Source organism: Melanotaenia boesemani, chromosome 18, assembly GCF_017639745.1.
Source record: "Melanotaenia boesemani isolate fMelBoe1 chromosome 18, fMelBoe1.pri, whole genome shotgun sequence".
NCBI classification, from domain to species: Eukaryota; Metazoa; Chordata; class Actinopteri; order Atheriniformes; family Melanotaeniidae; genus Melanotaenia; species Melanotaenia boesemani.
In genome coordinates this window covers 8,053,530-8,071,162 of record NC_055699.1, presented here as the reverse complement: position 1 = coordinate 8,071,162, position 17,633 = coordinate 8,053,530, and the positions used below count along the sequence as shown (strand labels likewise).

General features: G+C 39.1%; 1 protein-coding gene across 1 annotated transcript in view; it reads right to left on the bottom strand.

Annotated features, from left to right (window-relative positions):
* The window catches only part of cdh7a (cadherin 7a), a 143,369-nt gene that overhangs the window by 40,795 nt on the left and 84,941 nt on the right, over nt 1-17,633 (bottom strand). Inside the window, exon 5 of the mRNA XM_041969076.1 lies at nt 1,089-1,256. Coding sequence (XP_041825010.1) covers nt 1,089-1,256 — 168 coding nt within the window. The remainder of the gene's footprint in view (nt 1-1,088; nt 1,257-17,633) is intronic.

Here is a 17,633-nt window from a genome sequence, read left to right as displayed (position 1 = left end):
TGTTTGCCGCCATGTAATCTTTATAATGGCTTTTTAATTTGCCATGGAATAGCAGCTCTTTAAAGGACCAAAAAATTACTTTCCTCCCTCTGTATTGCCCCTGCACATACCTCCCAGCCCCTGCCCACCCTAAGCCCATCATCTTTGCAGCTAACCTTGCTTTCTTCCCCTACCCAACAAGCTTTTGCCCCTGGATTCTATCTGCTCTGATGCTCCATAATGGCGTATCGATTCTGACCCATGACCCTTTGAGCACAGCAGCAGGAGCAAAACCCAGAACTCTTCTAAAGTCTCTTTCTTCGCATCATGACAGCACTGGGTTAAAACGACACTGATGACTTGTTGTGCAAACTTAAACCTTTCTTTCCCCTCTGGGACCAGTAAATTGATTCAGCTTCATGGAAGTCCAGTGGTGAGTACATCAGCCAGATGTTGGTTGGGCTATCAGCAGTAAACCGATTGCCGGTGCTTCGGATTATCATGAGAAGCACTGCATGACTTTGAATCCTAAAGCTCGGCCTGGAACCCATTAGCAGCCCGTGAAATAGGCTGACAACAAAAAAATGGAGCCTGATTGATCCTGGTATCTAAGGCTAGAGCAGACATCAGCTGTGATGAAGGGTGAGCAGGGGGGTGCACACATTTGAAGAAGGCTGTTATTTTTTCTTCTGTTTTTTAATTCAATTTGGTTGTTTAAGTTTAAATATATCCTGAAAATACAAATGCAAGCTAGTCACAAAGAGAGGTATAAGACATTTCACCACACACTGCAGAAAAAAATGACTACTTTTTATATTTCCTGTTAATGACACTAAAGCACAAGTAAAAGTTTCAACTGATTTCCTTTTGAAAGAGAAAATCCCAGCAGTTTCGTACCATTGCCTCCTCTGTATGGTCTGAATTGGTTCTCTCAGTTCAAGTGGTCTTTCACTGATAATAGATCTTAAACCCATATTCAGAACAAAAAGCACTTCAAATGAAGCACGAAGCTGGTGGTTTAATGCTGATTGCTAAGTAGCTGCTGAACACTGTATGTACAAACTTAATCAACCTTGTGGAGGTTGATCCAATCAGTATTGGTGTCTTACTGTGAGGGAACCGCGGTGGGTTGTCATTGACATCGGTCAACGTGACTGTGACAGAGGTGGTGCCAGAGAGGCCACCCATTTGGCCCACCATGTCTTTTGCCTGGATAACCAACACATACTGGTCTCTTGTCTCCCGGTCCATGTTGGGCAAAGCTGTTCTGATGACACCTGGAGAGTAAGAGAGTGAAGAAGAAATGAGTCACCCTTTGTGTCCAACGGGTTTTACCCACAAATACACCTGAAACCAATCCTGCATCTCATGTCTTCACTGATTGGAAGTGATTTTATGTTGAGCAAATCAATACTTTAAGCTTCTTCCCTTCAAATATAACATGTTTTTAAGTTTTTAATATCTGTGCACATTGCAGAAACTAAAGCAGTGCATTCTTATGTCCTATAAATCACTCTCATGTTATTATTATTATTTTTTTTGGGGCTCTAGTGTACTTTATTAGGCAGTTGCTTTACAGGACCGTAGGGTCAAAGAGAAAGGGGGTGAAATGCAACAAAGAGCCCAAGGCCAGGACTCAAACGTGGCCTGGCTGTGGTAAAGAACTACTTTAACTGCTACACTGCTATTCAATCTGTTTAGTTAAACACCACTGCTCAGAGGACAAGGTTTTAAAGTAGTGTCATGTTTTTTTCTTTTAAATAATACCATTTTCAATGTTGAGAGCTGAGTGTATGATTATTTTGAGGGTGCGTTTTATGTAATTGTTAATCTGACTGGGTTATACCGATTTTTTTTTTTTTATTTTGTTTGTTTTTTTTTTTTTTAATTATCCATCCATTTTGTGTATAGCAGTTTAATCCAATTCAGGATTGCAGGGGGAATGAAGACTATATCCTGGTTGCTATCGGCAAGAAGCAGCATAAACAGGTTGCTACTCCATCACAAGGCCATATTTTAATTATTTGGTCAGAGGGTCATTGAGATGAATGATGCATATACCAAGGAGGCAAAATATCAATGCATCCATTTGCAATTAGATATGTACACTGCATCCTCAAACAGTTACCTACAGCTCACGTAACAGCCACCCTGGTTACATATCAGTTTAGTTTTGTGTACCCTCTAAACTAGTAACTAAGTGTATTTGTGTTTGTAAGCAGTGCTTGTAGTTTAATATATTTCTCAAATATCCAATGCCTTAGCTATTGTTACTTATTTCTTTTAAAAGATTACATTGTCATTGCTTTGAAATAAAATCTTAGAATTTAAAAATATTGCGATTATACCAAACAAACAGATATGTAACTTCAGTGAAATTACACTTGAAGTCCTGGAATGATTTTGGCTATGAAGTTTGTTGGCAAGTGCATCATTCCAGTCAAGGGCTCTATTCATGTCAAAATTAAATAATTTCAGACTAGCAAACACAGTTCAAAACATTTGACTTTAGGTGAATGTCCTTAATGGTGGTTGCCTTGTTTACAATGATTTCTGTTGGTACTAAAAGGTGCTGTCACTCCAAATAGTTTAGTAGTCTGACGTACGATAAGGCTAATGTTAAGACACTGTCAGAAAAGTGACAACATTTAAAAGAATGCTTTAGCCGCCAGCGCAGGCATCATCTGTCTGTCTCCATGTCATGATTGATCTATATCAAAGAAGAATCAGATATGTGGCACCAGATAAATGCTATTTGTCTGTTTGCACCTGAGCCAATCCATAAAACTGCTGTAACAGTGTTGAGCTAAGCTGTGGTACACATGCACAAAATACTAAAAAGACTGAAGAAATATTTTCATTATTAGCACTTTTCTAATCTCAACTTTATCTCTTAACTACAAAGATGATTATTCCAGAAAAAAATTAACGCAATGCATTTAAATGCAAAGAAAAGTGTCCTAATCCCTCAAAAGCAATCACTGTTGCATTCAAAGTTAATGACTTACCACACAATGTGTCTCATTCATTAAATGGCACTTATTAAAGATTCCTACAGAACAGGAGAAGATTACTCATTAAAAACCACACAAAGCCACAGAGCGCGGTTCCTGAATATATGAATCATATTTAGTTGCTTTTTCATATTCAAAGAGAGGGAGATCAAGTGTGTGTGTGTGTGTGTGGGGGGGGGGGGGGGGGGGGGGGGGGGGGGCGGGGGGTCGTTCTTAGAGCTTAAAACCTGATGAATTTCTCATAATTCTTTAAATTACCCATGGTATTACATCTGATTGGGATTCAGTCTCACAAGGGAGAATGAGAATGCTGGACATGTCTGCAGGGGTCACTTAAGTATGAAAATGTAATTTTACTCTAAGCTGGCCTAATCTATATTTTTGTATGGATGATCAGAGATTGATATGAATAGAAGCTGGTGCTTATATAAGCAAAAAATTGCATTTTTCACTTTCAGTAGTGAAACAAACCTACAAACAATGAAATTCAGTCAGCCTGCACCAAGCCGATAAGTAAATACTCTGTACAGTCTTTTCTTTTTCAGCTATGCTGTTGTAGATTTGATGCTGTATTTGGGATCATTGTCCTGTTTCATAAGTCACTTTCAGTTAAGCTTTGTCAGACATATGGCTCTCAAATGTGTTTGTATACAGAGGCGATCAACTCAATGGCTGCAAGGTGTCCGGGTCCAGTAGCTGCTAAACAAGCCCAAATTACTAGCCCTCCGCCACCATACTTACCAGTATGAGCTGTTTGTGTTTATATGCTGCACTTGATTTTCACCAGATGAGCTGTACATTTAGGTCTAACATCTTCACTTTGGTCTGATCCAAAAGTTCTGTTGTTTGTATAGATTCAGCTTTAACAAACCTAAGCTGTTTGTTGAACCTAAGCATGTTCTCATTAGAGAGGAGAGGACTTCTCCTGGCAACTCATCCAAAAAAAGACATACTTGCTCACTCTTTGTGATTGTCGTGAACTTGAACAGTTAAAATGCTAACTGAGGTCTGTAGAGAAGAAGCAAGTTTCCTTTAGCACTGCATGATCTGACCTTGGGGAGAACTTTCTCGGACTTCTACTCCTGGGAAGATTGGCAACTGTTTTAAAACGTTTCTATTTGTGAAACATTTTTCCTCAACATAGAATGTTGGATGCCAAATAGTTTGGAAATTACCACGTAACCTGTCAGATTGATGGGCAACAACAGTTGCTTCTCTGAGATCATTGCTGATGTCTTTCCTCCTTGGCACAATGCTGATACAGACTCGGATGTTCCAAACCCACAAACTGACAAAACATCTGCTTTTATAAGCACCCACACCTGCTTTTTAATTAATCAAGTAGATATGATTAGCTGCACCTGTTGGCTATTTACTTTCTTAATTCTTAAAAAATTAAGAATTTATTTTTCACGTAATTTTTCATGTTATTGTCTGAGGTGTAATTTGCTTAATTTTCTTATTGCCAGTAAAGCTCCTTTGATTTCCATTGCTGTTTTGAGTTGTGTATTTGTAGTTAAAAAATAGTTCAATGAACAAGTTATTTTTCTTTCTTTTTAATTTCTTCGTCTAAGACAGCCAGTTTTCTAAATGTCACTGAGGAAACAAGTCAAATATATTTAATTTAAAAGAGTTAGTTCAGTTGAAACAGAGGTGACACTGCTAAATTAGAGCTATTTAACAAATTAAGGATTTTTATTTTCAGGCTTTCTTTGTAAAGGCAGATCAAGTGGGATATATTTGGACATGTGCAAAGTATTAATTGTGGAATGAAGTAAAGTTAGTATCCACTTTTAATGAATATGCTTTAATTTTACATCATGCTCAATGTGGACCACAATGGCTTCATCCATCTTTGACTTAAAGTTGTTCACATTTTCACGCAGGATCAGAAATAACTCTTCAACGGTTTCTTTCTGGTCCTGATTTTAGGACATAAAGACAATATAATCCTGTTGCTACAGCAAAAAAGAATGTAAATTTGTTGACATTCATATTCATATTGATATGAACATATATTCATAAAAATGCTGTCTTTATGGCAGCCACTTCCAAACAGGGCTCATTTGCATGTCTCTGTCATCTCCCGCCTGTGTTAACGCAGATGCTGCTATTTGTACACACAGCATCATTTGCGTGATAAAGGTTAATGTAAAATGCTATGCACACATACTTTTCCTCCCTAAACCTCCACCCCCATCACTGCATGCCTCACCTCATTCTCATCTTGCTTTAACCTGAGCAGTGGTTCTCTGGAGATCTAAGACGCAAGCACACACACACACACACACACACACACACACACATACACAAACACACACACACTCTTACACACAAGTGCTTCACAGTTTACTTTAGTCCAAAAAGAAAAAAAAATAAAGAAAATTTGATCAAAATGAAAATGAATATGCTTTCTGACCATCAAATGCAGCTGTACTTGAAAATAAACTATTCCATTAAGCGTTTAATTTCCTCTCTCTGCCATCCTTTATTAATGTCATTACAGTCCCTCCAGCTCAAAACTCTTATTGGCTGTTCTAAATAAATGGCTCACTTACTTAAATTATAGTGAGCTGTCCACTTCTTTTCTCTAAAATCTCAGCCTGTGGGCTTACAGTGGGATAATGCTGGTCAATAAAACAATAATCTTTGCTATGCTTTGCAAAACATGCCATTTCAGTGTTGCATCACATTATGAATACAGGGATGTTGATGTACACCACTGAGGAAAAAAACACTGCTGCCTCTCTATATAACAGAGTGAAATGTGTCATCTGTTTCTTTTCTTTTTTTCCCACCCTCTTCAATGCGAATGAGAATTTTGACATCTATGTTTGTGCTGTGGATATTCACCCATCTGCTCTGTTTATCTATTACTTTTATCCATTTACGACTACTCTGAAGCTTCTTCACACACAATGTAACCCAATTAAAGAGCACCAACCACTGCCTTGGTGCCTCCTGCAGTGATAGCTGTGAACCCTGTTTACTACGTTGCATCAGAGAGGTGAGTTCAGTCCCACAAAGCTCCCCTAAATATTGGCTGGATGTAAGCAAAAGTTTTCCACACCATACAACACAAACACAGGGACCCCGTATGCATATCGAGACTTAAAAGAGGCATCTTTAAACAGTTGGAAGAAGGAAAGCTAAAGAGGATGCTGGGTAATGGTTGGATTATCATAGCAGCTGCGGAGGATGGCTCCTAAAAGGTAAAATAAGAAGATGTTAAGTTTGTGCAGCCAGCAGTGAAACAAATGGATGTTCCCACTAAACCCCAGATAGGCTTCACACACAATTGAAATACTTATTTAATATCAGCTTGGTGTGCTGGAGCTTGAGAAATATTGGCTGTGGTTAATGATGCCATGATTTTTTTTTTTTATTCCAGCAAGTTAAAAAGAAATAAATAAATCAAACAGAATAACATTAAGATGCTTCTTCCCCTGCCTAGCCAGAAGCTCACGTCCTTCTCACCCAGCAGCATCGCTGATCTACACGGCAATGATACAAGCCTGTTTGTCTGCTGGGTGCCAGCTCCCCTCGCTCTCTGTCTCTGTTACCCCGTGCAGTGCTGGTGTCATTCCTGGGGAGCGGTGATGATTAAAACCCTTCTGTCGTTATCTCGGCACGGCCTCGCATTACGCCGTGACTACTTGCCTCCGGTGCAAGCCAGACGCATTGTAGCTGTGCATTCATCTAGCTGTCTCCACACCACTGGCGGCAGACGGGTGGGCCATGCTCCCTGCTAAAGCCCGGATACTTGACATTTGTCTTGTGAAGAGGAAATAAAAAGGCAGGCTTTGGAGGAGCCCTCTGGCTCCGCATGTAGCTATGAGATCTTCTGATGAAGGTGATGAACACTTAAACATGACGGGTGCAGTATGTGATTTGCAGAGCCCTCGGGCGGTCTACTTAGAAGGAGCAGATCCCATAACACAAAAAAAACAGGCCATACAAACAGGGAATAAAACCTGCAGCTCAGGTACTTTATTACCAAGTGACATTCAAGCATGATGCTTTAATCACAAGTCACAATAGCTGCCCAGGGATCAAGAATGAAAGAGCAACATGATACGAAGGCAAAACAGGCCAAAATGTTATAGAAAAACATCATGACATAAAGCACAGAATCTATTTGTTTGTAAAGTTAAGACAAGGATAATTCTTTTTGCGCAACTCAAGTGTCTGTGCTGTTTGTGATTAGAATTAAAAAGATTGTCCCTCTCTGCTCTATATTACCTGCCTGAACAGCAGGAGGCAGCCAGATTTATATCTAGCCTTCAGCTGTAATGTTCTCGATGTAGCGCATTCGCCACAGCAACAAACGTGTGCAAAGCCACAAAGACACACACACTTTTTAAAGAAAATGGTCAAGAAAGCCAGACATGTTTCAGGAAAACCATGAAAATATCTAAATTGCAGCCTAATCAAAGCAATTCCAGCCTCTCTTGACCTCAGTGTCAAAATTTTACAGCTATAGAGTACACAAGGATTGGACATGGCCTTTTCCTTTATTTGAGCGAGTTTAATTAGATTCTCAGACTGAGAAGAGACAAAGCTCGGTCCGACAAGGCTCCTTCCACCTGAGTGCCTGTCAAACTCAGATGTCATTGCCCGCATTGTATTAAGAGGCATGCTGTGTCACATCTTAAATACTCCCCTCAGAATGTAATTAATCCTCTCATTTAGACACCTGGCATTTCCTACTCACTAAATTCCTCTCTTGTTATTCCAGCTATTGGGGTTTGTGAGCATGCATGCATGCTTAGCAGCACTAATGTGCACGGATAATTGTCTCAAAAGAACTTTCCATATTACCAAGGTGCATGTAGCTGGAGGCAGCTGCTCAAACCTCCTTGAGCCTGTCATCAATTAGAACGTAGTCCTTGACAGCGTAACCATTTCAGCTTCACCTTCAGACTAAACTACAGGCAATCAATCAATATATATTACAAAGCGCTGTCTTAACTGAGCACCTTTAGGCACAGCAACTTATGTATTTTCCCAGCATTATGCACTGCTTGGAAGTTATTGGAGCTATTTGGGATTAACTACTTTTCCCAAAGGCACCTTGCAGATTCAATTTGGGATTAAGATCGGAAGTAAAAAGACTTGTTAGACGAAAGAGAGCCAGGATGCTACCCACCTAACAACGGGTCATACGCATCCCTCCCCCCTCCATTAGCCCTCTGCCACTTAATCGCTAGTGCAGTATTGCAGTGTGGAGCTGGGAGTGTATTTCAGCTCCGGCACTTTGTCAAAGTCAGCCAGCGCTATAGTCCAGGCGTGTGCTGCAAATTGGACTAATTAGAAACTTACAAAGACAGAGGCACAACGCCCATTACACAACACTCAATCCTGGGCTGCTGACTAAAAGCAATTGTCTCAGTCCCTGAGCGTATTCTGTAAGATACACTTATTGATGTTATGTTACCGATTTCACAGAAAGGATGCATTCTCTCTCACAGATGTTTTGAATAGAACACTATCTAATACTCCCGAGAGTCATGTTGAGATTACTGCGGAAAGAATCACACAAAATTCACGACAATTATTTTGTGGAACTAACTATATGCATATTATTTTATAAGCATTTTCTTAACATCCATATTCCAACCACTTTAAGTCCTTAGGCTGCAAAAGTTAATGGATAATTTCTTAACGTTAGTAAAAGAAAAAAAGATATGTTGTTTTTACTAAATCACAAATGTTCATCTATTTCTGCCTATTATTACCAATATCTGCAGTGCTGTTGTACTGGACTGTTATCAGCACATGTTATTTTCTACCCCGACACTAAGACTAATTACACTATCAATTTCACAGCTGACTGCCTTTTACCCCTCCCAACTTTCATTACAGTGTGGGTAGAACTTTTGCTAACAGCCACTGAAGCAACAAGTGGTAATCGGCAAAAATTGCTGAATGCTTTAATTAGTGTGTATCAGTAGCAGAGTCATGAAATAAGTGAATTTAAACCATGCTTACACTTCAATAGGTGTCTTTGCTGATCTAATCCCAAGTGGACAGCTCTGAACATCAGCAATTGCTCTGAACAAATTTGGAGGGGGTTTTGAATACCTGCAGGTTATATTTGTGTTAGTTTGAATTCTAAAGTCTAAACATACAGGGTGCATCGGTCATAGAAAACATCCTGTGCTATTTTCTGAAGCAAGTGAGTGCAGGTTAGGTTCTTTCCTCTTTGAGACTATTGTGCAGGGCTCAGTCATGATAATATCTGCTTCTTAAAACTGGTGTTTACATGAAACATGACAGAAATTTAATGTGTATTGATAGAGGGAATGTTACAGGACAGATACTGATCAACCTGTGGCTGTATTACCAGCAGTGAAGTGACATTTCACAGCAACCTGAGCATTTTTCAGACTTTTCCTTACATTTCTTCACAAACCTATTCTGAACAATATCTGCAGAGAGTTTGAAAGTTTCATTGCATGTCTTCTGTCAACAGTGGTCTACATCCAACGAGCTTTGCAGAACCACAAATATGTACAAAAAACTTAAGAGCATCAACTATAATCTAAATTCGACATTATTGCAAATAGGATAACACATTCATATTCCTATTCACATGTTACTGGGTATCCGATTAATGACTCATGTCCACATTACATCCCTTAGTACAACGTTTGCACGCATCCAAAGTCTTAGTATGCCTTTGTTCCAAAAAACATACTTTTGTGTCTTCTTTGTACTGCAGTCATTCTGTTCTGCATCAGATCTGCTCCTAGAGGTGTATTGTGGGAGATGCTGTGGAAGAACGGGGTACCACACCCTTTGTAACCTTAGTAAGAGCTTGTCTTGCATTGCTTGCAGTAAGTAAGACTTAATACACTGCAAACACAGTCTATCTAACCATGTCTTACAATCTTATATTCAGCCAAAAAGTCTTTTGATCTTCTTTTGAGTGTGATATACTTGGCAAGATCAGAGAGTGTGAGATTAATAATCATGTTTTGAGAGTATATCTTTTATTTATTACTTAGTTACTAAATCTTGAATTGGTTATTTTACATGTATATCAAGTCAAATCATCTCCCTGTGACACAAATTTAGATCACATTGTTTCTATCACATCCAACTTTAGCTGTAAAAACTTGTTTCAAGATCCCCTACAAAAGTTTTCTATCTTTATATAAGAAAAAAAGCACTTGATTAGATTTCCTGAAGTAAAAAAAAAAATTTCTAAACTTTAGACAAGTGAGAAATATCTTAAACCAAGTGGTGAAACTTTCATTTCATGTCTTTTACTCAGTGAAAACAACCTCAAAACTCTCCTGATGCTGCTTCGTTTGTTGTTTCTTTCTCACTTTGATAGAAAAATCTTAAAACAAGAGAAATTAAACGTGAAATCAACAACTGATAGTTTGGCAGTGTATGCAGAGCAGTTGGCTGCAGTGGCTCAGGTGGTAGAGCAGGTTGTCCACTTAGTGCAGTGGTCGGCAAATGGCGACCTGCGGACCAAAAGTCACCCACAGCCAATAATATATGACCCGCAAGATTATTGATAAAACCAACAAACAAACAAATAAAAAAAACAGATTGCAAGAGTTTTGTTTTATTTGGCAAAAACATGGTGGTGTTTGCAGCACTGTGTTAAAAGAACAGGGTGGCCCCTTTAAGAATGGTTGAGCTGAGAGTAGGATTGACAAACAGCAAAGGGGGGGGACATCGTTGGGAGGACATCAGAGCAGAGAAAGTTAGCTGTGAGAAGCTGTTTGTTTAGTGGTACATGCTTAGCTACAAGCTTTAGCAATAAACACCACACAGCTCATTTAGTTCCAGCAGAGTCCCATGTCTGCTTCACCACTGCTAGGTAAAGTGAAGAGAGCTAACCCTGAAGCTAGCTGCAACTTCACCCAGTAATAATCACCTTTCCTCCGCCTCTCGAGTACAGTTTGGAGGTGGAAGCAGGAAAGTTTAGTAGGTGTTTCTGATGAAGCTAACAGTTCAGAGCAACACGATGACTAAACCCTCAGAAATGTTTCCTCAGGAGCAAAGAGACCAGATGGAATGACAAGGTAAATAAATTGTCGTCACTACGGGTGCAGTATTTAGTTCACCTAGCAGAGAATCTGCCCCATAAGCACAAACAGACTAGGTTTGTGGTCTCCCTGACCCACTTTCTCATCTACCTGCTAAACAATAAATGACATTAGAGCCCACATAATGTTGAAAATCTAAGACAAATAAAATCTCACACATTTATATACATGTATATACATATTTATATATAAACGTGTGAGATTTGGTCCCAGGCCAAATGTAGTTGCCGACCCCTGACTTAGGGAAAGGATGGTGGTTCCACTCTCACTTCATATTATTTATTCTGGCATTTGCCAAAACACTTCACCTCAATCCAGGTATATGAAGGTTTGGTGGTGGTCATAGAGGTTGCTGGTAGGGATCGCATGGTGCTGCGTGAGGCGTTAAAGGAGTCTCAAAAATCTCTCCTGCACTTGTAAACTGATATGTGCATAAATGCAGTTTTGTCCGTACATACCAGGCTATTCATGCACATGTATCTAACAATATCTGCGTAGGAGCCTTTTTGACCATGAAAGTATTAGAATTGTGAGGCTTATTTCAGAAAATTTTACTAAGTTTAATTTCACTATAGTCTGAATGTTCATAATTTATGTTTTTTTTTTGTTTGTTTGTTTGTTTGTTTTACTCATATTAAGCTAATTTTTTATAGTGTACAGGTGGGTTTTGGACTGTCAGGGATACCCTTTGTAACAGTTTCTGATCATAACTTTTATGAACCAGATTTCTAGGTGTAAGAGCTGGAACCAATCCTGTCAGTTGGCTTAGGATTTCATATTTGTAGTTTGCAGATCATGCGGTTGTGGCCTTGTTAGGTGGAGAATCTCCAACATGCAGAGTAGAGTTGCTGCTCTTCCACATGGAAAAGAACTGCTTGAGGTGATTCAGGCACCTGGTTTGTATGCCTGTCAGACACCTCCAGGGGAAATGTTTTACACATGTCCCATCAGGTGAAGGCCTTGAGGCATACCAGGACCCACCTGGGTGATTATATCTCTTGGCTGGTTTGTGAACATCTCAGTGTCAGGCAAAAAGAGCTGGCGGAGGTGGCTGGGAGGAGGTAGGTCTGGGATCTGTACTCATTTTGCTACCCCCAGGACCAAGTCATTTATGAACAGCATGAATGTATGGATGGATAAGAGTAATACCAGACCTTATGAGTTTGTTCCTATAAAAAATTATGCTTCGACAAATTGTACATGTCCTCCTCTCTGGTCAGTCCTCTTAGCAAAAAAAAAAAAAACTTTTTTTTTTGTGTCTAACAAATTTGGCTTAAATATCAGTTGTAATGCCAAAACAGTATCCAAATCCACATGTGCAATCACTATTATAAGGATTTAGCTTAACTAAAATATAGTTTAAATTTGCTTTCAGCATTTACATTATGCTAACTACATGCTCAAAACACATCCTGTCTAATCCCATCGAATACATGCAGATAACAAAAAGCTGGATCTTATAATGAAATTTGCAAAGTAAAGATGTTCTTATTAGGGTAAATTAGTTAGTAGCTTGGTCACTGACTTTCTGGTAGGGCAAAATAACAAAGCACATTTCAAGGTAGTTTTAATCTCATTCCAACAACCATATAACAGAAGTTTTGTTCCCACCTAAAAATAATGTTAAAAATAAATTGTGTGATTGGTAAAATGTACCTAATTGTTGATGGCAGGAATTCTCATGGCTAAGGATCATGGTATTTGTGATAGTAAGTGATGACTTAAGGGTGAAAATTTTCCTTTTAAAATGTTCCAAAAACATTCCAGCAACTGAATATGAGCAAGTATAGGTGAAGCAAATTGCTGTGAAACAATTTTTTTTCTATATTGTATCAATGAAATTTTTAAAGCTAACTCTATAAACAACACATCATTATTTATTTAACCAAAAACAGCAATAGTAAAGTGCTGTAAAAGTACCCATACTGCAAATTCATATCTATTATAACACTGCATGTAACTACTAACGATAAAGAAATGGCACAGCAAGCATTCAAACACACTGGCAACTCAATACAACACAACATGTGGGTAAGCTGATGCATATATCATCTCACCAACCTAACTGATTGCCTCTCATATACAGTGTGCACTGTGTTCATTTTCAAATGTATTTACATACAGACTCAACCCTGGTGAGCATCAAACTCCACTGTGAGAGAACACAGGCCACTTAAAGCAAGTAATCATAACCCATTAAAGCTTTCCAAATATCAACCATGGGGATTCAAAGAATCCACTTAGCTTAATGAAACTCTTCAGCTGGGACTGAGGGAGTGCAAGCTCTGGTCATTGAGCTGAGAGTCTAAAAACATGATATGAGAATAATGGGGACTTTATGAGGCAGACATGCCATTTGAACATCATTTATGCAAATGTCTGCTCTCACCCTAATTGATATTGATCTAATGAAATCTCATTCAAGAGTCATCAATGGGTGCAAGTGTTCTCACAAACTTTATCAGACAACGATGAAGAGCCAGAGGCAAGTGGTTACATTTCCATCAGTCCCCTGTCAGTTTCAGATATTTCTGCTTGATCACTGTTCAGTTAGATCTCTGATATTTCTGGACAAATTTGAACAGTTTCAAGATTCTTCTTAGAAAGAAGAAAAAACAAAGGTAAAATTCATGAGCATGTACTAACAAATTTACAAAAGGTTGCAAGTTTGTTAAAAAAAAAAAAAAATCCTGTGTTCAAAGTTGATGACACTATAGAAAACCACCCATGCATTTTCCTTTAGTGGCATAAATATTTTATTTCCCAAGGTAGCCCTTCTTGAAAGGTAACTAAAGATGGAGGAAGACAAGTGAGCACTACTTAATATTTCTCTTGATTATAGCTGTGTTTCATCTATTTTTTTAATGAGTAGTATAAAAACTATAGGGAAAAATACATCTAAAATCAACATATTCATAGACAACAAAACTGTGACACAACAAGCAGGACTCCCCATTAACACAAGTTACTGCTCTGTACATTTAGCCATTTATTTGTCCTGGGTAGTTACTAAGGTTAACCCTGTCAAACAAGAGAACAAGTCTTCATGCTTCCCTGCATATAGTCACACCTATCTGATGGCTATCCATGCTGTTCAGTTCTGACATCAATACTGCATCTCATAGATGAAAGTTCTGATCACCTCCTACGTGAATGGAAAGGGAGCCCAGTTTAATCAGTTGTGGTCGGACAGAAATGGGTAGCAGAGAGCTGTGGTGCTGGCAGGGGCCCAAAGGCTGTATCTGAATGCACATTTTACTCTGTGTGTTTTTGTGTGTGTGCTTGTTTGACAGGTTAATAAACCTGCCATTGTCCAACAAAAAGAGTATCAATGGGTGAATAAGCCATAAATAATGTGCTTTGATCTCCAACTTTTCATGATAAATCCTTAAAACCTCTTAGTAGTTGCTGTCACTGAAGCATCTTTAATATTGGGATTTGGGTGTTAAAGAGGGGTACATGTTTTCCCAAACAAATAAATACAGGAATAATCTTACTGTCCTAAAAGAGCATTAGCTCCCAGATAGCCTAAACTACTCTAGTTTTACCAGACAACTCAGCCAAGGTACAGAAAGTGGCATGTGCGGGCCATGTCTGGTGGACATATGGCTGCGTTTAGGAAACCGCAGTCATTCTGCATCAATATTGCTAGAGAAACCAACAGATGTGGGATTTGGGGCAAACATCTTTTGCTTTCTGAATTTTTGTATGGTAAATACAATGAAACAATTACAGTAGTAGCGGTTTAAAAGTTCCCCTGTTTCCATGATGGGTCCTTGACTGGTTCTTGACTGGTCCTTGACTGGTCCTTGACTGATCCTTGGTCGATCCTTCACAGGTCTGTGGGGGTAATGTAATCCCCCGCAATGACGTCGTCAGCGAGGCTCTGCCCCTAAGCAGCCCAAGTAAAAAAACAGCTGCAATCCCTCTTTTGTCCACGGGGAGGAGCAGTGATTTGATCTTGCTGCTCTCTAAACAGTTTATAATGAGCTGTGTCGCTCATTTGTTGCATTTTTGCCAACATTTAAAAAATGATTTGATTTGAAAATGGCGTCAAATAAATGTATCAAAAAAGCCGACATGTGTAGCTAATGGTGTTATGAGGCAAAGCACAACCTCCTCAAGTCGGCTAAGTGGTGAATGTCACTAGCAGCGAGCTTTCTAAACATCCCGAGGAGCGCTGCCAGCGGTCATTTGACTGCAACGTAAGTTATTCACAGTGGGGGTTGATACAGCTGCTGCATAACTGAATATTGACAAAATCATAACGTAATATCGGCAGGTAAAAATAACATAATACTGATAATGTGTAAAGCAGGGATCACAAAAGTCCGGACCCAGCCCAACCTATATTCTGAATTAGGCCTCAAAGTGCTATTATCCTAAGTAGATAAGTAAATAAATGGTTTATACTGTGAAATGAAGTGTCCCTGGATTTTATTCATAGCGATCTAGTGATAAAACGTGATAAAACGTCATACAGCTGTGTCTCAGTGGTGGGACAGCCGCCTGCCCGCTGTCTGAAGCAGGCACATGCGCAAAGGCTGGTAGGAATGACAGGAACCAGCAGCCTATCATCACACAGGGTTTGTGATCTTACAGCCAATCAGAAGCAGAGTAGGGCGGCCATTTATTACAACTCCATAGCCGTGATATACGACAGTTTGGCTGAGACAGAGTCTCCCTGAGCGGCTCTGTGGAAGTTTAGACGTGCTAAACTGCTCGTAAATATTGATGTGTTTACTTTTCCAAACAAGTAAGCAGGTAAAACTATAGACAACAACTATATAATAAAAGTCCTAAAATACCAGGTTCAGCCGTTTAGTTTTTAATACACTATAAGCATGGTAGCGTGACTGGCGGTCATCAAAAGACCGCTGGCGGCGCTTCCAGTGTTTAACACTAGAAACCCAGAGATTTCTTATCCCTCTACCATGCCCAGAGTACAACCAAAGGCTGCCCGGTTTGAAATTAACAATTCAATGGCCAACAATTAGCACCTTTACATTTGTAAACACAGCCATTACCTGCCGTTAGCTGTTCAAGCATACTCCTTGGGGGGAGGAGTGTGCTTGAAAAGAGCCTTGTGGACTGTGCTGTATAGTTTCACTCACCACAAACGGTATATGTGCTTTTGACCATTTCTCACATTTTCATGTACCCTTTATTGAGCATTGGTCATGTGAGTTTTCATCGTCATCACACTATTGTACGCCCAGCTTGCTTTCAAGTGAGAGATTATCACGTTTCTGTTTCCACAAAGGCAAGAAGGAAAGCATAATCAAGTATTTCAAATGAGAGATAATTACATTCCTTTTGACCTGGGAACAGAAAAGCAAAATCAATTTAATGTTCCTCACTTCCTAATATGGTGCAACAAGGTTCACAGTCCTCAATGTTTTTAGTAAAAAAAAAAAAAAAAATTAAAAAACACCTTACTAACAGGGTGGAATGGAACATAACAGAGTGGAACAGAATATAACAGGGTGGAAAATATTTGTTCCCAATTCCAAATAAAAACGCTTCAATGGCCAGATGATCAGCAATGAATAAAGATATTTCTACAGTGATCCAGATTTTTTGTTTGTTGTTTTTTTTGTTTTACATTTTAGATTTTGTAAGAGATGGGTGTGTTTTAACAACAGCAGTTTTATCCGTGACTTTAATCGATAATTATTATCATTATCCAGTGTATAAAAATGTTGGTGTAAAAACGCCAAAGATAGATAAGCATGATGCTGAACTTCGTGGTCTTAGCTCCTGGTTTGATGTGTCTTGTTCTGTTTATTATCATTCTGAAAGGTATACCAAGTTGTGGGCTGCATATATGCAGCCCACAACTTGAACAAAGGCTAAATTCCTCAACATTCGCACTTGCTCCATAAAATTACCATCTCCAAGGCTCCTCCACCACCACTTTGACTATGGATTGATAAGTAAATGAGCCGCAGTTTTGTAATTGTTGCATTGTCAAAACAGTTCTGTTAGTGTTGTCACACAAATTCAGTAGACTAGTTGGTTCCTATGCAGTGAATTTACATGTTATTACAAAAATACACAATAATAAAATAGGCAAGTGGCAAGATTAGAATAATGTTATAAGTTCTGCGCAAAGACTCCTTTTTCATTTTCCAAAACAAAAACTGACATAAACAATCTTGAAAAAAATGTGCACGTAGGCTATGAGGAAAGAATGAATGCAATGAAGTAGGGACTGGTTGAATAAACACGGTTTAACTGGACGCCTAAGCGAGCGCGTTGCAGGATGGCTCCAGATTTTATTGTCAAATGGTTCCAGGTCAACCAAGTCCGAACTGCTTAGAGCAGAGTCCTGCACGGTTCTGTTTTGCTACGCATACCTGCTCTAAGCCGTTAGAATGACTCCCGAACCCGACTCGTCACCAATGTATTTATTCCATTTAAATCCGAACCAGACTGATGTTTAACCCGCTACCCGAGCCATTAACGCATCATTGCCATGCTGCACCGCTTCTTTTCCATTATTATAGCCTATTGTTGTTTTATCATTGTGTTAATCTAAAACACATAGATAGCCTATGAATGTTTATTT